The 26106-nt window shown below is 35.4% G+C and overlaps 2 protein-coding genes across 2 annotated transcripts in view; both read right to left on the bottom strand.

Moving 5' to 3' along the window:
* Window positions 1-26106, bottom strand: part of LOC122148743 (NADH dehydrogenase [ubiquinone] 1 beta subcomplex subunit 9-like) — a 146127-nt gene that overhangs the window by 56892 nt on the left and 63129 nt on the right. The gene's annotated exons all lie outside the window — the stretch shown is intronic.
* Window positions 1432-26038, bottom strand: LOC122148744 (NADH dehydrogenase [ubiquinone] 1 beta subcomplex subunit 9-like). Its single transcript, XM_042776124.1, has 2 exons — window positions 25887-26038; window positions 1432-1702 (listed from the first exon to the last, which is right to left on the bottom strand). The coding sequence occupies exons 1-2, from the start codon at window positions 25973-25975 to the stop codon at window positions 1447-1449; spliced, it is 345 nt and encodes a 114-aa protein (XP_042632058.1). The 5' UTR covers window positions 25976-26038; the 3' UTR covers window positions 1432-1446.

Raw genomic sequence — 26106 nt, 5'->3', positions numbered from 1 at the left:
TATGGGACTCACAGCTGAAAGTGCCCTACCTAACTTAAAATTGTAACAGTTCCTTACTTCAGTGTGACACATAATTTTTGTGTCTTTGTAAAGAAGACCCTTGGGCTGTACTTTTTATCAACCAGAGTTGATAATGCTCAAATATTAAAAGTTATAGACACTGAAGTGCCTTAAATTTTTTTACCACACTGAATTTTTTTTTAATTTGATATAAAAATACATGAAATCAGTCCTGGAGCAATCCATGTAATGGGTTGGAAGTCAAATGTCTCATGAGTTTCTATTTCAAATCTGAAAGAGATACCATGAAAAATGTGATTCCTGCAATCATTTTTCTGAGACTATGTCTAGCCCCCCCCCACAAATATAAAAATATTTACCAACTGTATTGAAGGGTTCTACCAACTATTTTAGTCATTAAACATACCACTGCATATTTTTTTTCAATTATAAAACAATAGACAGAAATTTAGACATCATATAAGTGATTTATTTGAGCACTAGAAAAATACAATAAGAATAATTTGAGTAAGAAAAAAAAAAAAAAAAAAAGTTTACTTTGTATGCCAATTACAGAACATCCTGGGATTGTTAGAAATGCAATATTTACAATGAACTTCAATGAAAATACGCGCTGATGGCCAGTTAAGGAGATGGTAATCATATAAATGCGCCATAAAGTCAATAAATTGCACTCTATTTATATAGATGGCGTTCACATCGATAACTGTGATTACACAGTAATAACGAGCTGATTTGCACGCAAACAGATGGTAATCATGCAGATACAGGCACATTCAACATAAAACACTCAAACATATATAAAAAATGTTGAAAAATAAAAAAGTTAAGTTCCAGCAAAGCTAAGTTCCGCCTCCATCAGATGACAGGTGCGTCAGAGCGCGCGTCACGAGCCGTCATGAGAGAGCGCCAGAATTCAAATAAACAATCTTCCACCTATATTTCACTTTTTTTTTTTGTGGATCATCTCATTCTGTTTGTGACACTGTATGCTACAAAACCATGCCGTTTTTTTACTACCAAGACGCAGTTATTCCATAATGGACACAAACAATTCTGTCCCTGAAGAACTGAAATGTAAACAAAGGGATTATTATCCATATTACAATGTTATTGCTTCGTTGGACTAAACGTGCTGCCATGAGATGTCCGTTCAGTGGACCCTTACCTTTCTAACTAAACCGAGATTTACAGCTGTGGATGTGTTTATGACTCATTATTACGACGAATCGGTTTGGGGACAGTGTTGAGTCGATGAGTGACAGTTGTTGTCAGCTCATGTAGTATGTCACCCCATGTTGCTGATCATTTACTTAGTGTCACGCAGTGTGAACACCACAATGACTTCAAGACAGACAGGAAGTCATGTAGTCTGAACAGCACAGCGATCTGCCGAAATTTAAAGTTGCGTAGTGTGAACTTGGCTTATGAAAACAGCAGTAAAACTGCACAGCGACTACACAATATACATTTTAGTTTGTAACTTACTTTGTAGCACTCATATCTTTCATAGGATGTTCCTCCAGGTGAGTCTGGGAACAAGTAGGGCTGCGGGTGCTGATTGGCCCAGAACTCCTCCTCGCCTGCCTTCAGCATCATGGTGGCCTTCATCATGTCCTTCTCATGTTTGTTCTCATCAAAGCGAGCTCGCAGCAAACATGCATAGAAACGATATTTATCCCTAAAAGAGTAGAAAAAGTTTTTGTGAATGGTACGGTTAGGAATAATACGACATAAAAACCTATGTAACCACAAATAAAAACATGGATGGCTCTATCATGAGCATAGTTAGATAAATACTACTATGGTATAAACAAAATAGCATTTGTTATGAGAAATATTACATTCCTCTGCCCTTCATGCATTATTTTAGTGCTATTGTTTCCAAAATGCCTTGGGTACCCCCGGGTTTTCTTCATTTATGTAAACGGGTGGTGGCTACAGACAACTACACTCTTCTTATCCTTTATAATTTTATGTTATGTTAAGAGTCCTTCTTTCTAATTGTACCATGAGGCAGTATCTGCAATCAGATTGCACAGGTAGACCAGCTCCTCCAGGATGGCACATCCATATGTGCCGTTGAAAGGAGGTTTGGCGTGTCTGCCAGCACAGTTTTAACCCTCTTATATCCTTTGGGGTCTATATGACCCCAATCGACTTTTCTTTATTCATTTAAAAAAAAAATGGTTCCATTCATCTCAGTGGAATAAAATTGTGTGACTTTTCCTAAATTATCTATCTCTACACACACAAAAACTGGGCTTTTTTAGGTTTAATCAGCCCTTTGTGTATTTTTGAAAATGGAAAAAAGTCACACTCATGATCTTTGGGGTCAGATAGACCCCACATTGAAAATGTAATGGGAAAATGTTTTTCCAGTATAAAAAAAAAATCCAGTATAAATCTGAAAATTTCTACATTTAAATCAAGGTCTGGTCCTAGAGCATAAACACAAAGTGGAACGAACTTTCTATCTCATATACACACAAAAAAACAAACACACGTGTGTGACTGCAACAGAGAGCATTTTTATAGAAATTGGCAAATAAAATTAACAAACCTGGCATACATCTGAAAAAAAAAATTACATTTTAAATCAAGGTCTGGTCCTAGAGCATAAACACAAAGTGGAACAAACTTTCTATCTCACACACACACACACACGACAGTTATGACTGCCACAGAGAGCACTGGTATTGAATTTAGCAAATAAAATTACCCACAAATGCAGAACGAAGATAAAAGGGGTGAGATCTAATGCACACACGCGCACGCACACACTTACTCACACACACTTACACACACACACACACACACACACACATAGGGAGACACATGTACACTCACACACACAGGTGTGACTGCCACAGAGAGCATCTATATGGAATTTGTCAAATGAAATCAGTGTGAGAACACGTGTGAGTGAGACCTAATGCATGCACGCACACACATATGCATTACCTATTTTTTTTTTTATAGCTTGTTATTGATTTTATGTTCAGTGTTCTGAATGTGATCATCAAAAATGTTATTGTTATTCACTGTTCACTCCTGTTAATTTCTGCATTTTGCTGTTGGTTTTAATTATATATCATTTAATTAATTTCTTCTAAATTCTAAAGTTAATTTTTTTCTACATTTGGTTCATTGAAATAAATAATATGCAACTACAATCTGACTAAGTCTTGTCCTTTAGGTGTTTCTTGTTTGGCATTTTTTTCCATCAAATTTCTGCAGTATTTTTTTAAAAAAAAAAAAAAAAAAAGACATTTCAAAATGCATCAAAAACTACTAAATTCTCAAAATGTATCTCAAAAGTTATGATATAAGCAGTTGGCGACATCCAGTATAATGAATGGATCTCTATCGCCCTCTGCTGAGTATCTATGGACAAAACCATTTCTTTCTTAAACTAGGTTTTTCTTTAACCAGCAGATGGCAGAAATCTACACCTAACACCTAGATCAATATCCAGAAACATCTTATATTTAATTTAGATCATCATTTAAGTATTTTTTTCATTAAAAAATTAATATTTCACATGCAAGCTAATGGTATAGTTGAGGAATTGTTTGGTAAAAAAGTACTTTGAATCTCCAAAAACACAGCATTACTGTATTGTACAGTACAGTACTGTTTACAATCATTTAAAATCTAAATGACTGTGTTTATGAGGATACTTGCATTTGGACACATATAAGTGTTTATGCAATCGTTTAAAGCAAATAAAGGGCAAAATTGCTCACGAGCTCTATAAGCAGCTGATGCGCAGCTTACGCACTCCTCTCACACAGAAACAGAGACAGCGCGCGTATATAGCTCTGTTTTTGTTTCAACGGCCTAAAATCAGTAGTTAATACATTTAAAAAATATGTTTTTAATATTTTTGTTTTTATGTTTGAGCTTATATATCTTTATTATCATAACAGTCCGGGTAATTCTGATTCTTGAACAGTAAACTTTGAAGTGTCAGCTTTGTGAACATATGTTGATTATGTATCTAGTCAGAAAGACTCATGAGCAGAAACCTTTTTATTTTGGGTATGTCATTTCTGTCTCTATGCCGAAAATGGGGGTAAACTGGTAAGGGGTTAAACTGCAGTGCTTAAAAACGCATGCAAACATTAAGTTTTCATGACCACGCACACAGCAACGTGACTTGAGCGCGCACATGCTGTTATTCACGTGTCTGCCTGCATCCCCGTGTAATGCATGTGACTTCCGTCATTCAATTAATGAAAACGTATTGCCGTAAACAATGTATTTTGCGGCACCACAAACTAAACGATAGAGCATTAAGTATTAATCGATAGACTTTTAATTTCGTCCATCCGATTTATATCGTCATATCGCCCAGCCCTAGCATTTAATAATGTGAGTCTCTCTCTCTCAAACACGCACACAAAGAACAGTATACATCAAATTCTTGTAACACTTTTCAATAAGGTTTTAGTTTTTAACAGTTTTATAAGTTAACGTACATCATTTATATAGCATTTATGAATCTTAGTTAATATTATGTTCAAAATGGATTGCTACATTATTAATAAAAATATATAGTTAATGTACATCAGTTACTGTACCATGAATTAAAATAAACAATTTTTTACTAACACAAATAAATGCAGTAAAAAATGTTGTTCATACTTAGCTTGTACTAATGTTAAAGACTATATTATTTAACTATATTAGTTAACATGAACAAAAATTATATTTATATATTTATTAATGTTAATTAAAGCTTAATTAAAAATATTTTAATACATTATTTTCTAATACATTTTATTTAATGTTTTACTTTAAGATTAGTTTATGTTCTTTGAAATAACATGAACATTAATATTTTTAATGATAGTATTAACTAAAACAAAAAAAGATTAATAAATGATCTGAATGTTCATTGCATTAACTAATGTAAACCAGAAGAGAGCTTATTATAAATTGTTGCCAACACTTTTCATGATCTATAACCATTTTTAAAAATCCTTTTAATGATCTATAAACATTTGTGAAATGATTATATAAAACTATATTACCAGTAAAATTAACCCTCTGAAGTCGATTAACGCGTATACGCGTTCTGAGGCATTTTCTCCTGATAACCCCGAAAAGAACTTAAATTACACTTTCAGTTTTGATCGTACAGATAAGAGCAATACATCAATCGAATCTGTAAAGGGTCTACTTATTTTTGCATATAGACATAATAACAACAAAACTTTGTGCACTTATAAAATAAAGATAACAAACAAGGAGTGCTGTCTTAATTTAGATTTTCTTTTTATTTCATTTATCTTGAGATGTTTTAAGTTTAAATTTCAGCTCAGTAAAGCACTTTAAGCACCAACACTTTTTCAGTAAGTTACCTTTCTTGTAGAATTGTGTTTCAAATAAAGACCTTTATGTTGACCAGATTGTTAGTTAATCATTAACAAGTCAATATTGCCTATGTGGACCGCGATTACAAAAAAAAAAAAATTGAACTTGTAAAACTGCAGTTTTAAATGCAATGCGGTCGAAAATTTGGGTGCACCTAACTTTTGTTAGGCGCACCAGTGCAAAAAGTTAGTCTAGAGCCCTGTAGTTGGGGTTGTTGCTAGCGTATTCTGGGTGGCTTCTAGTTTGGTTTCGATGATTGGTAAGGTGTCGCTATGAAGTTGCTGGTATCATCACACTGCTAGCAAGTTTCAGATAGATATAGGGGTGTGTGATATGACGATTTTGAGTGTGGAAGATTAAAATGTCTCCACAATCTGTTTTTGAAGATATATCGTAGTATCATACTACAGCATACATTGTCAGTTGCAGTTCTGGCACCTCTATCTCAATATACTGTATAACGCGACATACATTCACATCAAATGGTAGCTCAGTTACACTCACGGGAGACTGCACTTCGCAATCACAAATTTACATCATATGCATGTGCTTTAAAGCCTTGCTGGTTAAACATTTAATTTGTGTGCTGTTCTGACGTGCTTTTTTTCTGATTTCGGTGTAAAAGAAATGTGCGCACGCTAAAAAGCCTGTCAAATAGCTCCTGATTACTAGGGGTTGGCGATATCACCAAAATCTTATTTCACAGTATGACAAATTTTATTTCATGATAATGATATGTACCTCGATATAGCTAGTTTTTATTTTATTTGTGTTATTTAAATTAAGAAAAAGAAACAAATTACAAGTAGGGAATGTTCGGCAACCGAATAAGCAAAAAGACCAAATAAATTGAATCGAACAATGACATGCCGCAATCAAATAGAGTCGAGAAAGACGCAAAAATCATTACAAGCACCGACAGCGAGAGACTGTTTAGCACTGCATCGCATGTCTTTGATGAGAAGTAGGGTTGGTTGTTGCTGGTTACTGTATGATGAAAATGCACTTGATAAAATTTGAAATGGGTTTTTGTTATTTGTTTGTGTATGGTTTTTTTTTTTGATAAATAAACTTGTTTGTTCTACGTGGCACCAGTGTTCAAATTCCAAAGCGTGAGGAAAATCTGCACTGAAATGGTGTTAGTCAGTTGCTCAGTGACATTTTTATGAATTTTTACAAAGTATGTGACAATGCGATACGTGCAACAAATGTCTTCCCAAATTCGTAATGAGAATAATTTATAAATCTGCTGTTGTCAACAAAAAGAAGCACTGAGGTCTTTCTGTGGGTCTCTGCCAAAATAAAAGCTGAGAAAAAGCAAGAACTCCATCAACATTAATAAATGTTATTATTGTAATTTTACTGTTGTTCTGTAAAATAAAAAACAATAATAAGGATAATAATAATTACAACAGTTCAATACAATCAGTTAAAAGGTTTATGTAATTATAAAATGTAATGTATTTATTTTCAGTAATTTATCAAAATATTTAAAAAGGTTTGCTGAATGGTTAAAATTAGTGGTCGACCGCTATTGTTTTTTTGACAGCTGATGCTGATATCTTGGAAAGCAGTTGGGCTGATAGCCGATATAAAGCTGATATAATTTTTTAGAAATGTTAAATTAATATTTAAGAAATTTTTAGCATTTGACAATGGATTAAAAATAAATGTGTAAAATAAACATACTTATACTTTATATGACAATGTATTTTTCCCAAATAAATAAATATTTAATAAAAAATATTATTAAAAAGGAAGTAAACAGTGTAACAAACAGGTCACTCAGTATTCTCATAAAATTGTGTTTAAAAAAAAAAACGAGTCAGATTTTATTATTTCATTCAGAAATAGGCCTAGTGCTGACGTGAAATGTTTACAAACATTATAATAAACTGTAAACATAGCTAGGCTTTTTTAGTTCCCGTCACTCCACAACAAAACCTTTCAATTAACAGTATTTAGAAAAGAACAAGAATTAAAAATAGGCCTTTAAGCTATAGCAATATAAACGACAAGCCAAAACGAATTAATTTAGGCTAAAACAAAACCGAAACCAATGTTGGGTCTCTCATTCAACACCATACTGTCTATGTATTTGAATGCCAAATTATTATTTATTATGTACTTCATTCGAATTCCAATATTCACGTAAAACAAAATGTTTTGCATAACATCATGGCGGTACAGTGATAACACTTAACAGCACAGATTTTACTACATATTTAAACTGAGCAGTGTGTTGTTTTTCTTCTATATGTTTGACTGACTGTATTTTATTATGATACTGGACAGGCTGCATTGTCAAGGTAGCAAAGCATAACTGTGCGCGCATGCGGCGCCAGCTGTGGGTGTCGCTGTTGGACAGTGTTATTCCTGCTTTCTGCTTGCCTTGCTGCTGTTTTGTGATAGCTCCGTGTAGCTTTGTTTTTCTGTAGAATCTTTATATTACTATCACTCTCTGTTGTTTAAAGTGATAAAATATAACTTAATTCCCACCATATTTCTGATATTATCTATCAATCTAATCTGATTAATTTGATCGTTCACTTTTATTTTAAATCCGCAAGTGCAGTGCACCTGCATCGCGTTAGCACTCGTTAGCTTGTCATTAGCATTTCCATTTGTGCCTATCGCTGTTTTCTTTCCTCCTCTCTCTCGCTACTCTCTCTCTCCGGTTTTCACAAGTTCATCAAACAACTGTGGTAAGAAACTTTCATCAAGCACGGTGAGTAATGGCTTCTCCTGCTATTGTTATTTGCACTGCTTGCCACATGTATAGTTTATCTAGCTCTGTCGGTGATGAGGGATTCACATGTGATAAATGCAGGGAAATAGTTAGGCTGACAGAGAAGATTTCAGAATTAGAGACACGCATCCAAACTTTAATTGAGGACAGTAAGAATGTTAGGGCTCTAGATATGGCTTTGGATGCGTCTAGCTCAGGGAGTCCTGTACATTGTTCGGTTCCGGTAACAGGGCCTTTGCAGCAGGACAACTGGGTGACTGTGAGGCGGCATAGTCACGGGTCTAAACACCACTCTTCTGTTCCGATCAAAACATTAAACAGGTTCTCCCCACTCAGTGATGCACCCACTGAGAAACCTGATGAAAGTGCTCTAGTTATTGGCGATTCTATTGCGCCAGTCGGAGATCACTAAAAACAACATTAAAGAGGTGTGTGAACTTGCAAGCATGATGTCAGACACTGTAATATGCTCTGGTCCCCTCCCTGCTTACCGTGGTGATGAGATACATAGCAGATTGTCATCACTCAATGGCTGGATGCTTAAGTGGTGCAACAATTTAATTGAGGTTCAACAAATAAAAACAGATGCAATACAGATAAACAAATGATAAAGCTTGGCTTATTGAATATCAGGTCCCTTACTTATATGACCGCCATCAATTCGTAGCAGTGAATGAAGAGGTTTCATATCGTTCACAAGTGCAGTATGGAGTACCGCAAGGCTCAGTACTAGGGCCGATTTACTCTTCACGCTTTACATGTTACCCACCCTTGGGAGATATCATCAGGAAACACGGTGTTAGCTTTCACTTTTATGCTGATGATACTCAGCTCTATATTTCTTCGCGGCCCGGCGAAACATAATTTGAAAAACTAATGGAATGCATAGTCGATAGAAAAAACTGGATGACGAGTAATTTCTTACTGCTAAATTCTGAAAAAACAGAGGTGTTAATTATAGGGCCTAAAAGCTCTGCATGTAATGACCTTGAACGCTGTCTAAGCCTTGATGGCTGCTCTGTCAATTCTTTGTCATCAGTTAGGTCGCTAGGTGTGCTATTTGATAGCAACCTTTCCTTAGAAAGCCAAGTTTCTAGCATTTGTAAAACTGCATTTTTCCATCTCAAAAATATATCTAAATTACGGCCTATGCTCTCAATGTCAAATGCAGAAATGTTAATCCATGCGTTTATGACCTCAAGGTTAGACTATTGTAATGCTCTATTGGGTGGTTGTTCTGCACGCTTAGTAAACAAACTCCAGTTAGTCCAAAATGCAGCAGCTAGAGTTCTTACTAGAACCAGGAAGTATGATCATATTAGCCCGGTCCTGTCAACACTGCACTGGTTCCCTATCAAACATCGTATAGATTTTAAAATCTTGCTTATTACTTATAAGCCATAAAAATGGTTTAGCACCTCAGTATTTGAACGAGCTCGTTACATTATAGTCCTCCACGTCCGCTCCGTTCTCAAAACTCTGGCAATTTGATAATACCTAGAATATCAAAGTCAACTGCGGGCGGCAGATCCTTATCCTATTTAGCGCCCAAACTCTGGAATAACCTACCTAACATTGTTCGGGAGGCAGACACACTCTTGCAGTTTAAATCTAGATTAAAGACCCATCTCTTTAACCTGGCTTACACATAACCAGTGGCGGACGAAGTACACAAATCAAGTACTTGAGTAAAAGTACAGATACATATAATAAAATGTTACTCCAGTAAAAGTAAAAGTACTCCTTTTTCAATTTTACTCGGGTGAAAGTACAAAGTACTCGATTTTTTATGTACTTAAGTAAAAAAAAAAGTACTGACAGATATATTTATTTTGCAATTTTATATAGGCGACTTATTTAATTTTATATTAGCACATTTTTTTTTTTTTATAATCCTACTGCGCAAAATACCTGGAATTTTCCCAAAATAACCACTATATGAAGTCAAGATATATTTTTGTTATTGATATGTACTACGTTGACTAGAGTGATGTAGTTATGTTCACTGTGAAGCTTACACTGCGATGTACCTGAGAGAAAACAGATTGTGGCACTGGACCACAAAACCACTCATAAGGGTCAGTTTTTCAAAATTGAAATTTATGCATCATCCGATAGCTGAATAAATAAGCTTTCCATTAATGTTTTGTTTGTTAGGAAAGGATGATATTTGTCTGAGATGCAACTATTTGAAAAATCTGGAGTCTGGAGGGTGCAAAAAAATCTAAACATTGAGAAAATCACCTTTAAACTTGTCTAAATGAAGTTCTTAGCAATGCATATTACTAATCAAAAAATAAGTTTTGATATATTTACAGTAGGAAATTTACAAAATATCTTCATGGAACATGATCTTTACTTAATATCCTATTAATATTTGCAATAAAAGAAAATGAGTCATTTTGACACATACAATATATTTTTGGCTTTTGGTACAAATATACTCCAGCTACTTAAGACTGTTTTTGTGCTCCAGGGTCACATCTGACCATCAGATTTTCACCAGTAAGAAAAAAAGTGTTTTAAAATTTGTAGTTTTGCAGATCATTACATTTATATATGACATGAGAATAAGGCCTGAAGTTAGGAAGAACATTTTAAGGAAAATATAATTACATTTTCATAAATGATTTTTTTTCTTCTCAAACCTGTCTGTGGTGTAAAAACCCCCCGGGCCAAATACTCCCAGAGGGCATCACTTCCCACTTTGATAATTACTGTAGTGACCATGTTCTGAACATCACAGCCTTTCTTTTCCCACCAGATATAATCTATCTAGGTGGTTGAATAAAAATATTTGGACTTTATTTTTTTAAAATAACCTCAATTTAGCACCAGCAAGCTTGTTAGCTAGACAGTTAGCATCAGCTACCAATATTTACTTATTTTCAGTATGGTTATGAATTAACATTCATATCTGTCTACTTGGGTGGTTAATTCAAACAATATAAACGTTTATACCTTTATACTGTTGATAAAACAATATAAAAACAGACGTCACATAGGGCTAAATGCGTAACATTTTAATAGAACTGTTAATGTTATGGCAGCGGGAATTTGAACGTGCATTAGTTATATTTAATCTGTGTTATTTTAAATGTTTTATTTTTTGACCTAAGAGGCACAGATGCTGATGTGTTTGCATTCAAGCATTTCAGTGGGCTTAAATAGATCACCCTTTACAGCAGATTTAGTTCACAAACAAATGACAATTTTGACCTAAATATGATTTTCAGTAACAATAATGAATCTCAAAATTCGACATTAGTAACTTACTTTTAGCAGCATCAGTCGCACGCGCTCACAAGATCTCCCGGTTGTGAATTGAGTTCACTAGAGACTCGCACTAAACGGTTCATTTGAATCAGTGAGTTGTAGACTCTAGAACAGCTGCAATCGGATCATTCTAATTCGCGAATGAATCGTTGGTGCGATTTGTGAACCGATTTTAAACGGTTCATTGAAAAGAATCAGTTTCGTTCTTGAATCAGAAACCGCTTCTGCGTGCCAGAGCACGTGATAGCCTATTTATAAGGAGTAACGATATGTTTTATGAAATGTAGTGAAGTAAAAAGTACGATCTTATGCTTTGGAATGTAGTGAAGTAAAAAGTAAAAGTTACTCAAAATAAAACTACTCCAGTAAAGTACAGATGCTTGAAAAATGTACTTAAGTACAGTAACGAAGTAAAGCTACTCCGTTACTGTCCACCACTGCACATAACATACTAATACACTTCTAATATCCAAATCCATTAAAGGATTTTTAGGCTGCATTAATTAGGTAAACCGGAACCGGGAACACTTCCCATAACACCCGATGTACTTGCTACATCGTTAGAAGAATGGCATCTACGCTCATATTAGTCTGTTTCTCTCTTATTCCGAGGTCACCGTAGCCACCAGATCCCAGTCTGTATCCAAGTCAGAGGGTCAGTGCAGTCACCCCAGATCCAGTCTGTATCCAGCCCACATGGTGGGATCAGCACCTAGAAAGGACCTCTACAGCCCTGAAAGACAGCGGAGACCAGGACAACTAGAGCCCCAGAGACAGATCCCCTGTAAAGACCTTGTCTCAGACGACCACCGGGACAAGACCACAGGAAACAGACGATTCTTCTGCACAATCTGACTTTGCTGCAGCCTGGAATTGAACTGCTGGTTTCGTCTGGCCAGAGGAGAACTGGCCCCCCAACTAAGCCTGGTTTCTCCCAAGGTTTTTTTCTCCATTCTGTCACTGATGGAGTTTTGGTTCCTTGCCGCTGTCGCCTCTGGCTTGCTTAGTTGGAGGTCACTTCAGTTACAGCGATATCATTGACTTGATTGCAAATTATTGCACAAATACTATTTAAACTGAACTGAGCTGCATGATGACATCACTGAATTCAATGATGAACTGCCTTTAACTGTCATTTTGCATTATTGACACACTGTTTTCCTAATTAATGTTGTTCAGTTGCTTTGACGCAATCTTTTTTGTTTAAAGTGCTATATATCAATAAAGATGACTTTACTTGATTTTTTTCCTTCTAACAGTGGTAGCAACTACTCCTTTTTGTCATAAAGCATAGGAAGCAACTACTCCTTTTAATCAAAGATAATCGGAATTGTAAACTGTTTGCTTATATTTGTGTACATTCACAATAAAAACAAATCTTTGTGTGTAAAATAAGCCTAAAGAAAAATAGGATGCCGCTTTCTGCCATCTGGTTTCCTTTTGCACAGCACAAAAAAGAACCGAAACCTGAACCTGCATAGGGCTCGCAAAATTTAAAAATCCCTGATAGCCCTTTGGGCAGTACTCTTGAGATTTTGGTAGCCTGAAAACTTATTTAAATAGGCCGATTGTGATCGGTAGCCAATCAATTGGAGCACCCCTAATCACGATTTGTGGATCGATTCTGAGATTTTCGGAATGCATCGTGATTCTCTCTTGAATCGATTCTGATCTTAGTTTTTAACAGAAGACAGCGTTCTAGGCTAGTTTTTAACCACAGACTCAAATGCTTATGAAGAAGAGCGATTGTGCATTCAGCTGAGTAATATAAGTCTTTAAATGTACTTGCACATCGGCTTTTATGCTTTTATGATGTTCACAGCCCACTGTGGACATCCTTGTAATTCACTTCAACCTTTTTCGAACTTTATGAATTATTATTTTAGGTTCAAGTGGTGCTTGTGTAAGGAACTGGAAGCAAGCCGAATACAGCGATTTCTACAGCACACAGTGCAATCTGCTGTTAAAAACTAAGCTCAAAAGAGAATCGTGAATGCCTTTGGAAAATCTCAGAATCGATGCAGAATCATTTCGCGATTTGTGATGCATCGATTTAATGTCCCAGCCCTATTATTTGAACCCCCTATTATTTGCAGTATTTTTCCTTCTCATCTCGGGTCTGTTTGTACTGAACAGCTTTGCTTTAACATCAAACACCCGACGGGAGCTTTTAGATAGGCACTTCAGGACCCTCCGGACAAGGACCAGCAGATCCAGGAACAGCTTTTTTCCTACAGCTGTCTCCTTTGCTGAACTCTGGCCCTCTGACACCCCCCACACCATACACACAGACTCCTCCCCCACTTCATCACTGCACCTGACCAATTTATTTATTTATTTATTTACAACAAGCAAAAAAAAAAAACAGCAAACTTGTTATTACTTGCACTACTGTCTGTTCATCCAGAAAACACTGAATAATGCATTTGCATACTGAAATATTTTCTATGCACTTTACACATATAAAATACATATATAAAAAAAAAATGATAAAAAAATAGACAGGTGAGCTATAGATGGAATAAGGTATAGGGATGGACTAAGATGGGTGGTATCAAAGAAATATAAGTGATATTGCACATAGTATTATTGCACAATGGGGAGAGCATTTAATATGAGTAGACCTTTGCAAAAAAATAATAAACTGTATAACTGTTTTCAATTCATGTTTTTAAATTGTGTGTAATATGGGTAATATGCCTGCATGATTGGTTTCATGTTTATTTTCATTTTAGGTGTCAAGAAAGACAGAGTTCAAAGTATTGCAAAGTACTGGCTTGAGAACGGCAAAGCACGTCCCGAAAATCGTGGTGGTCCCAGGGAAACTGAAGAGCAAACTGCAAAGGAGGACATAGTTCGAAAGCACATACAGTCTTTTAATTGTAGAGCAAGCCACTATGCCCGCCGTTGTGCACCTGGGAGAAAGTTCCTGCCGAGTGACTTGAGTGTGGCAAAAATGCATCAGATGTTTCTTGAGCAGAATCATCAATAAGTTTCCTACTCACTATACTGGAGCACCTTTGTGTATGACTTTAACCTGGCTTTTGGTCATCCTGCCAAAGATGTGTGCTCTTCGTGTGTCAAATTCCGCATTGCAATCAATGATCCTGATCTGACTGCAGAAGAGAAGAGGAAACAAGATTTCTTCTTTACACACTTCACCGTCGCCGAGCTCGTCAGTTTTATGACAAACTAAATGACGTGGGTGATACATTCACTGTCTGCTTTGACATAATGGAGAACCTGGTCCTTCCTAGGTCTGCCATCTGTCAAACGTATTACTCACGGCAGGTATACTTTTATGTATTCGTGTGTGTCCGTCACCGTGGCAGAGGAGAACCCCAGAGTCGGCATAAGATAAATCTGTACACCTGGCTGGAATATGAGAACTCAAAGGATAGTAACATTGTCGCCTCAGCTCTACATCACTACTTCACCTCAGTGGCTAGAGTTGATCTGCGCCAGTGTCAGAGCCTCCGCCTGTTCTCAGACTCTTGCTATGGCCAGAATAAAAACATTAATGTTCTGTCAATGTTGTTTGCCATGCGTTCTCAGTTGTACCCTCAGCTCAACATCACTTACTTCTTTCCTATACGAGGGCACAGTTTCCTTCCGGCTGACAGTGTTTGGAAGGATTGAGCAAGATATCCGGAAGCATACAACTATTCTGTTGCCGGAAGAGTATAATAACATTTTTCAAAAGCATGGCACTGTCTATCAATATGGAAAGGACTGGCAGTGCTATGACTTCAAAGAAGCAGCAGCCAGGTTCACAACAACACAGAGATCATTCAAAATAAGTGAAGCAAGAGTGCTGCAAATCTCTGGAGATAAGCTGGGGCTTAAGCCTGCGTTTGCTGGTGAATTTTGCCAGCACTCTGTGCTGAAGCGGGGTAAGAAGTGGTTTCAGTTCAAGCCGGCTCTTCTTCCGGATGTGAACTGCGTCAAGGAAGCAAAGAGGACTGATGTCTTGAAGTTGCTGGGTGAGTTGGGAGCATCAAAAGCTGTACAAGAGTTTTATGAAAACATCCTGGCAAGTGATGGTGGCAAGGGACATTGAACAAGACCTTGAGGATGAATGAATGACAGCATCTAAAAGTGTCTGAGAGATGTCCTCTTTTTGCACAGTACTGTCTGTATTTTATTTGCTTGTGTAAGCTATTGTAAGATATTTGTAATTCACAAAGAGGTCAAGTTGTTATTTATTGTTATCTTAATGTCGCTTTACATTTAATGAATTATTCTACTTGCATCTGATATGCAGTTTATATCGGAACATTATATTGGAATTGTTTATGTTAGACCTTTTAAATTTTTATTTAGAATACCTGTTTTGTGCACTGAATTTTTTTTATACTTGAGTTATACATTAAATTATTACTTTACACTACTTAAGTCTTATAAGCTTCTTATACAAAATGCACATATATTGATGTTTAAGAATGTTGCTCTGTTCTACTTGATTATACAATAAACAATTTGAATCGGATAAGCTTTTTTATACTAGTTGCACATAGCACGTTATATTGGTGGGCATTGGAAATATTTATGTTTTTATGTAGACTGTTATTTTACACTTCAAAAAAGTATCAGAATGTTTTGCACTGTTTTTACATACATACTTGATTATACTGAATCTAATATGCTTGTTTACAGCAATGTTTGCAATGTTTACATTGTTCAACTTATAAATCCCAAATATCAGAAATGACATGATTGTTAAGATTTTATTGATGTCAATGTAATGTTACTGACTTAATGCACCTACTTGGACAGATTTATGTATTTTTAATTTAATGTTTGTGCAATATTTGTTTTTTGAATTGTTAAAATAAATGTACTGCCATTTTTTGCCAATGTGGTTATACTGTGTGAATCATATATATAATTTTTTTTTTTTTTTTTTGGGGTGGGGGGGGGGCTTTTGTCTTTATTCAGACAGGGCAGAAAGGTGATGGGGTGGAATTTGCAAATAATCGCAGATCTCATTCAACCCCCCTGGGGTTGAAAGGTAGGTTTGTCTACTGTTCGTTTTGAAATGATTGTACTCTAATCTTTTTCAGGTTTCTAGCTTACTTTTTAGTGATTTTTCAAATATTTACTATGTCTTGTCCCAAAGAGGTGGATTTAGAGGTTTCTGCGAAAAAAGCACAAGTGGATTTAGCTGGTTTTGACGCAAAAGAAAATCGAATTTGTTAAAAATCACTGAATTGACCGAAGTGACATTTTTGAAAAAATGTTATTTTATTCACTGACTAATAACCTTATCAGTACCTTTAAAACAAAACTACTGAACGTGAACATAGGAGCCTGATAAAAAATGCTTATTTAAAGAAAATAAGTCTGATGGATTTAGAGGTTTTTGCATCTGAACTCTTCACATACACTTTCACATAATCCATCTGTATAGTATGTTCATAGTACACCTATCTGTATATCATGCTGATAGTATTTAAAATCTGTAAATTATGTCCATAATACTTATCTGTATAGTTATGTACTTATTGTAGACCTTACATATTCTGTACTTACTGCTTATTGCACTTCTGTTTAGATGCTAACTGCATTTCGTTGCCTTGTACCTTACAATGTGCAGTGACAATAAAAGTTGAATCTAATCTAATCTTCAGAAAAGATTAGATGCCATTTTTCTTTTCATCTGACTTCTGAATACTGCCCAAAGCTGAGGTCACAGTAGACTTTGGGTATGCAAAATTTCTACAGGCACCGCAACAGACATAATGTCATCACACTCTGCAGCGTCTCTTTTAAACACATAATTCAACATATAGTACATTAAAAAAAATATGTATTCTATTCCACTTTACTGTAAGGCTGCAATCCTGCAGATTTAAAGTTTCCATTCTTTTTAAAGTATAGTATTTTATTTCAAATAATAGATGTTTACAATTCACAAGACAAAATTAAACCTTAGAAAATTATACCAAAATTATCAAATTATAATTATAAAAATTTTTTAAAGTTTTTATATGCTTAATTCTTATTACTACATGTCATTGACATTATTTACACATTTATGAAACAGTTGTTGTCAGATTTAATTGATTTCAAATATGAAATTTAATCTTAAGTTTGGCGAACAGTTTGAAGAATCTGATGATACCCCATTGAAAGAGATAGGAGCTGCACTTGCTTGCCCATGAGATGTTTCAAAGATGCCCGCCAAGTGACATGACTTGCCTTAAAGGGACTTTGGCATCTTATGCAAATTTGAACCCTTTCCAACAGTGACTGTATGATTTTGAGATCCATCTTTTAAGCCCGGGACACACCAAGCTGACGATCGGCCATTTGGCATCAACGGGCGACAGTCGGGCTAGTTTGTTTGGTGTGTTCCACTTGTCGGGCTCACATCGGGGACATCGGGTGTTCGGCGCGAGGGAGGAGAGCTCTCTGATCCATGGATGTTCAGTTTTAGCGAACAAGTCAGTGCAAAGAATTAAAGCAAAAGTGATGAAAACAAGCATGTGAAGGAAGGCGGTATACAGACAGAAGGCTGATTTTAAATGTTTACGTGATCTTTCCCAATCATTCTAATATGTGAATGGTTTCATAACAACATGAGCCACTTAAAAATAATTTTAAGTTATTAACGTTACTAAAAATCAAAATGGTAAGCAAGCGCTGCTTTGTTTTACATTTCTTATATCTGCGTTTATCTACGTATATCTTTGTTCGGTTTCTCCTTTGTGAATGACGAATATATACCATTAATAGCTGCTGATATGAACAGCGCGTTTTCCTCTCACGCATGTACAGAACGCACGTGTTAGTTTGCCTACGGCTTTAGTCTGTGCGGTGTTTTTTCCAGCGCAGCTTTTTGGTCTGGATGCTGCCGACAAACACCATTTGGTGTTCGTCGGCCATAGTTCTTTGAAGTCGGACTTGGTGTGTCCCGGCCTTTTAAACAGAAAAACAACTGAGGACAGTGATAATTTGTGTTTTGTGGACTAGATGTTAACATATTTTATGTGAAATAGCTTTGTGAGGGCAGTGGATTTGTGCTTGAAAAAAAAAAAATAAACTGATTACCCCTCATGATCTCCCATTTTTGTTTAAAATTATAACATTTTTGAAGACTCTGCAAGATGTTATGTAATTTTTTATCTCAAAATGACAAAAGAAAAACTATTTCTTTTACCTGTCATGTTGTAGCCTAACACACATTGTTTTCTGAAGCTTTGGCATAATTAATATATTTTGTATAGTATAAATCCTCTACCTAAAAATAAACAGTAATAGGCAACACTGGACAAATGGATAGATTCATATAATTTCCCACAACGCGAACATGAGTGAAATCTTTTTCTTATCCTGCATTTTTTTTCTTGGGTCTCTGTGGTACATGCTAAATATATGTGAAACTGTCTGATGGAGTCGCTAATAAAACAATCGTTCATTGCATTTTACCACTGACAAATGAACGAACACTCTGGAGGGTGAACTAATCCTTGATGTTTGTTATATTTGGGCTGAATTACGGTGTTTTTCTAGTATATGATCAAAGACTGGCGCATGGCGGACGTCTTCGAAAAACAATTTTCTAAAATAAATAAAATAAAAATTGAAAAAGTTTATTTCGTTATAATCAGCTGAAGTAGCAACCATTATACGCCGAGTTTTAAAAAACTATTTAGTGTAACGTAACGTTAAAACGTAACAACGCTTGCGATTTCCCGCTTTTCTTGAGGTTTCGCTTTTCAACCGATTACAAAGTTGGTTCGACTGTTTGACATTGGATAGTAGACGATATTCAGCCGCGAAAAAATTCAATATAATTCTTAGTGGATGAGTATAATTGTATAAAAAATTGGCTTATATGAAAAGCAATAGAACGTAGATCTGAACACACATCGCAGTTTAATTATTTTAATCTCCACCACTGGAATGTTTTTTATAATTAACCAAAACAAGAGCAATTTGGTCACCCAAGGTCTTTGACAGAGTATAAAGACAAACACTTATAATGCTCACTGAATTTAAATAAGAAAATATTGTAAACAAGATATGTGATATTAGTTATTAATTATATTTATTACTATTAATAAAATTTATTAATAAAAGAAAAAACAACATTAAAAGCATTCGTATTCCATAATCCAGTGGTTAGTTATGGCAGTAGGCTGATTACAGGTCCTTTTTTTTTTTTTGGGTTATAGTAACGGAAGTATGACACCAAATAAGTAAACGCTATTGAAATTTTAACACTAATAAAGAAAATTAAATTTAAAATAATACACTATCCTGTATCAAAACCTCATGGTGTGGCTATTGGTTTATTGTTTGCTAAGAAGGATTTGTTATATTTGTTTTAGTCAACAGGACACTATAAACCGAAAAAACATGGCTATTGAAATTCAACAAATAAGGGGACAACGCTGGTGAAGGAGTGTTGTTTTACAGTTGTTTTGACTTTGACTTGAATAAATTAATTTATAACACACACGTTTTTTTTACACAACACAGTTTAGGTGTGTCTTGTTACAGATTAGACAAACAGTTTGATGTTGGTTTTCGCCACATAACTATTAATTAGAACACATACTATTTGAAAATGAAACCAATACATAATTTAGTTTCAAAAATATATACAGTATTCTAATTTTAGCGTCAAAGGCTGCGTGTCTTGTTACAGATTTCTTGTAAGAAACATTGTCGCAGTAGTTTTCTTTGTCAAAACGTGATGCAAAAGAGGACACTATGGACTTTCAAACATCCAATTTTGAAGCCTTCCACAGAGGTCTCCAATACACTGCCCCATAGGAGGAAGATGTTTAGGACTGCGTGTTGACAATTCAAAATATTTTTTAAAGTTGCCATGGTGTACAAATTGAGGTAAAAATATCCCAAAAAATGACCTACACGCATCAAAAAGAATTGAGAAGAAATAAGGGCGTGCCCGATGATCATTAAAAAAAAATGTCACGTTATAGTGCTGCAGAGATCTCAACTTAATTAGCATTAGCATGTACTACTAGCCACGGCCCGACAGGGTGTCGTAATACCAGTCTCGGACATGGGAGGCCAGATATGCGGGACAACATAACCACCAGCCAACTGCAAATACTACGCATAATAACTAGCACGGCTTGTGGGCTGTACTTGACCTGATGTCAATGTGTGGAAGGTACGGCCCCATTAATTCATTTCAGTTTCAGGGAAGAGAGCGGGAAGCGATGGCTGAAAGCCCTTGGCAAGAGGAACCTACCACCACACACACGCTAAGGGAAAAACAACGCGCGCTGGAAATCACAAATCAAAATCCGATAAGAAAAGGAGACGAAACCAGCAGTAAAACATCGGCACTGCTTTCCATTGCTGGAGACAACTGATGGACTTGAAAGAAATGAGGTTCGACTCCGAACTTGCAACATTTCTTTGGATGGTAAGTAAGATGCTGTTAGTATTATCGCCTAGAAGTAGAAGTTTGTTTAGTAGTTTGTGTATTTTTTTCGGGACAGGTCCATAACATAGATAATGTATCGAAGGCTTTTCGATAAACGTGCTAATGTTAGCGATGGCTAACACCGTTAGCTGCGTTTGATAATTTAGTAGCTAGAACTTACCCACAGATCCGATCCGGTTTTCACCTGTTATCTACCAAAGCCCGTCTCTACCAAGCTGATGCTAAAATGTAACAATACCTAAGAAAGCTTGAACTGTCTTCGATGATTAATGAACCCGACGAGAGAGGGAGGAGAGGGAGAGAGAGAGCGCCCCGGCCGCGCGCGCGCACTCACTAACTCTATTCAGGAGCGGTCAAGTTTTTCGAATTGAAAGCGTGTGGAAAAAAGTCCAATTGCGTGTGTCTCACGTTGAATGCTTGAGAGTTGGCAGCTAGGTTACGTGGTTGGCGCTAGCTTGGTTAAATATCACCTGTCTGATGTTGCCCAATATGATGTAGACAGAATGCTGTCTGTCAAATTAATTTATTTCAAATAATGTGTATAACAACTCAACAAGTTCATATGACAAAACGCAGGGGGGGGGATATGAACATATTCACTGGTAAAGGTGAAGGGGGAGTAGCTTGAAGGATGTAATGTTTCAAAATAACTTGACATCACCAAACGTTCCTCTGGAGGCAAAACGTTTCCTTAGGGCGTCGGCTATGGCTCTAGGGTTGTTGTGAAGGTAGGGCGGAACATAGAGGACTATGCCGTTTCTCGTTTGTCCTCTAGAGTCGACCAATTCACTTTATTGAGGCAGTGTACGACCCCAATCTGGTATGGAATGTGGAGTATGACTTGATTTTTTTGCAGACCATTAACACATGGCTCCTTTAAAAGTTAATTTAAATTCATTACCGTCTTTATTTCAGCTTCAAAGTGTTTGGCTGTTAATTTTTTTTGGGTATTACCAGAAGGACAATTTCTATGCAAAGTTACTGGCATAAAATCAATCAGGATACATTGTTATTGAATTAAAATTCAATATGTTAAATAAAATTATTTAAATCTGCATGCAGCGTCTTTCTCAAAATCCTAGGCTGTGTATTCTAGAGAGTCATAGAAAACATTTTTGCCAATACTTTTCATTGTCAAAAAGCGGATGGAGAAGTTGCTGCTTTGTATACGTTCCAATAAAAGCTTGCAAACGCCTTCCAACGGAGTTCTCCAGTATTACTGCAACCTAGAGGAAGATAATGCAGTTGTTTTGACTGAGTTGGAATTCAAAACTATTTTAATCAAATTCATTTTGAAAATGGATACAGTTTTCCATCTCAAACTTCAAACGGGTTGTTGGTCTTGGTAACTGGGCCTAAATGGAGCAATTTCATGCAGGTTTTTACTCTCCATTTGTAATTCGGATACATGCTATTGAACTAAAATCAAATCTGTTAATAAAGAATTTAAAAAAAAAATTTTTTGGGCCGATGCAGTGTTCCTTTCTCAAATCTAAAAGGGGTCTTGTTACTGGTCACATCTGTAGGAACATTTGGGTGGGTGGTTTTAGCCCACAGAATTTATCATAGAACAATACTATTGAAAATTAACCAACACCTAAATTAGTTTCAAATAAATACAATCTTCCCCCATAAGCTACAAAGGCTGTGTCTTGTTACAAGATTTAATAAATGATATTTTGCAAGCAGTTTTCATTGTCAACAAGTGATGCGGAAGTTAATGCTATTGACATTCAAAAAAATCGCCTTGCGCCCAGTCTTCCATAGACGTATCCAGTAGTACTGCCCCCCCCCTAGAGGAATGTGCTGCAGTTTGTTCGAATGAGTTTGAACATTCAAAAGTATTAACTCTTTTAAAATAAATAAAGTCTTCTGTTTCAACTCAAAAAGGTGTGTCTTGTTTCTGATTTCTATATGAACATCTTCAATTCAGGTTATTACACTCGTATGTAATCAGAACACTTGCTATTGAATAAATGCAAAAAAATTCATTCCATTCAAATTTCTTTTTTTTTCTGCTGTTGGTTGTCTTTCTTATTTTTTTCTTTTTTTTTTGATAGTTGTTCCTGAGTCCCTTATCTTTTCCTGAGCAGTTTAAACTGTCCAATATTCTTTCATACAAAACTATCCAGGTCTCACAAAAACTCTTTGGATAAATAACTGTACTAAGTGTATATATAGGTTTCTTCTGAAGCTTCTGACACAAATCAGTTATTATTTCTGTCTTGTGGACTATATGTACACATCTTTGTGATGCAAACAGATCTTACTCAGGGCAGCACTAAAAAATTAAATGCATTTTGTGTAATACCTCTATTTGGTAAAAATAATTAACATTTTGACCCACAACTATATCTTCAGATAACTATAAGAATAAAACTTCAGTCAAATGGACCCTTTGTACATTTTTTTTTTTTTTTTTTTTTTAGCTTTGACAGATATTTCTGTACTTGTACATGACATTTTAATAGGCATGATTTTTTAAATACTTCTGTAATTTTTTATTTATATAAGCTATTATTATATTCATGTCGTATATCTATCCTCTCTATCTATCTATCTATATATATATATATATATATATAGATATATATATCTTATAGATATATAGATAGATATATAAATATACACTATTAAATATATATATTGAATAACGAGTTCATTAAACAAAAATATTTTCCTGTTTGAATATTATTTCCTGTGTCACTGAATAAACATTTTGGACTTTCCTCAATATTTACTCCAAAAAGTACAGCTAACCTTTTGTTTTAAAAAAAAAGCTCTTGAAAGAGTGCAAGACTACGTGTTAGGTGTTGTTGGTGGTGGTAATGCATGGATTAGAAATTTTTATGCTGATTATATGTGGGTGTATGTATGTGTAATTGAAGATCTATAGCCTAAATTGTGTAATTGTGTTGTTCCATAAACTATATAAAACGAATGTACTTTTAGGTCAATAAACTAATATACAATATATTTGGCTTTTTTTTCTATCTTTTGGATTTAGCATTTCATATGACAGTATCGCAAAGTGTGTGGTTCAAAATTATTTGGAACACTAGTACTTTTTTCACCAGCTAAAAATGGTTCTTAAGTCAGTTATTTCCATCTTTTGCTGTAGTGTGTACAGTAGGAAATATCAGTTTACATTTCCAAACATTAATTTTGCCATTAATTGTAAGAATCCAGTGAGATTTTTGTTTTTACAAGCAGTCAGTGCTACACACACGAGATCTCTGATCATCATTCTGTTTGTCTGGAATGACATACAAAACTGCAACGGAAGAATAAATCCAGAAGAACTGTGGTGCAACAGAGACTGCTTCAAGAACCTACTATTTACATTCAATAGCATGTGTTCTGATTTTACATCGAGTTGTTACAAACCTGAAGTGAACTGTTCGTTGAGAAATCAGAAAACAAGACACACCTTTTTGAAGTTGAAACAGAAGACTTTGTTTTTTTGTAAAAGACTTTTATAAACTTTGAATGTCAAACTCATTCGAAACAAACTGCAGCACATTCCTATAGGGGGCAGTAGGATACTGGAGACTCTATGGGAAGACTGCGCAAGCAATTTTGAATGTCAATAGCATGATTTCGGCCAATCACTTTTGACAATGAAAAACTGCTGGCAAAATATCATTTATGAAATTGTTACAGCGACACAGGCCTTGATATCTGAGATAGAAGATTGTATTTATTTGAAAAAACTAAATGATGTATTGGTTTAATTTTCAATTAGTTATGCGTTCTATTATAGTTCTGGGCTTAAACCACCATCAAAAAATGTTCATCAAGGTACCAGTAACAAGGACACACCTTTTAGATTTGAGAAATAACATCAGCATGATTTCTTAAATTAATTTACTAACAGATTCAAATTTTGTCTAATAGCATGTATCCTGAATTACAAATGAGAGTAAACCTTCACCGAAATGTTCTTTATGCCCAGGTATATTATAGTTATGTGGCTAAAACCACCATCAAAATGTTCTTCTAGAAACCAGTAACAAGACCTGCTTTTGAGGGGGAATTTAAGAGATGGAATACTGTATGCTTTAAACGATAGATGTGTTAGCAGTTAAATTAATAATTCAATAGTATGCATCCTGATTTTGCATATGATAATGGAAAATGGCTGTAAGTAATATTTATTTATGCAATGTAACAAGACACCAATTTAAGTTTACAGATCAAACTGTGTGCATTCTAAATTAATTAAACTTCTGAATGTCAAACTTGGTCAAGACAAGTGCGATATCTTCCTCTAGGGGGCGGTAAACTGCACAATCTTTGTAATTTTTGCAAGCTTTTTCTCAATTGGTACATTTCAATAACTTTTGTTTATTGCCACAGTTCTGTGAATAAAACCAACAGCTAAATGTTCTTTTATGAACAAATAATAAGACACACCCATTTGATTTGAGATTTATTATTTATACATTTCTGAAGTGAAGCATTTAGATGGAATGGTGTGCTGTTTTCTCTTCGTTTTGCACTTTGCAGACAGTCCCTTTCCTGCACTTTTACATTATGGTCCATCAGTTTATAATTCCTTAAGGCAGATTAAACCAATAAAACACAATGTGTGTTCTCTTCTACATTGAAAACAATTACAACACAGTATGTCTCTTGTCATTGTGCTAAATCGTTAAAGAGGTATTAGAAGATTTCCGAATGGCATCTCTGACAAAATGTCAAACGTCGAGCCAACTTTATATCGGTTTCGCTTTTCACTGCACAAACGGCGCATTACATAATTGCAGTTTATAACAAGTCTGATCCAAGCGATCGCCACTAAATAAATGCATCCTAGTGTATTTTAAAGGCAATTAACGCAGATGCAAATGTGCAGGACAGGACATGTTACGTTAGCAGTTCATGTGCTAAAGGGCATGTAGCAGTAATTCAACAGAAGAGTTAGCAGGACAGGCTAAGATCTATTGCAGTGTTTGTGTTCTCGAAACAGCTAATTAATAGGCATACAAACAAATATAACTACAATTATATTTTAGAAAGTTAATTCACCTGAAAATACACCATGACTCGATGTGTCTCAGTGATTTCTTGTAGAGTCGCAGGACCTTCTGATGGTGGGTCAGATAGGCAGCCGCCATCGTACCCTTCTTCTTCTTCTTCTTCTTGTAAGATTTAATGGCGGTTGACAAGCCAACTTATGGTGTATTACCGCGACCAACTGGACTGGAGTATGAAGCATTAACGGGAAGGAAAAAAAAAAATATATATA

This window comes from Cyprinus carpio, chromosome A19 (assembly GCF_018340385.1).
Source record: "Cyprinus carpio isolate SPL01 chromosome A19, ASM1834038v1, whole genome shotgun sequence".
Classification (NCBI taxonomy): Eukaryota; Metazoa; Chordata; class Actinopteri; order Cypriniformes; family Cyprinidae; genus Cyprinus; species Cyprinus carpio.
Note: the sequence above shows the minus strand (reverse complement) of the source record. Positions and strands in the feature narration are given on the sequence as shown.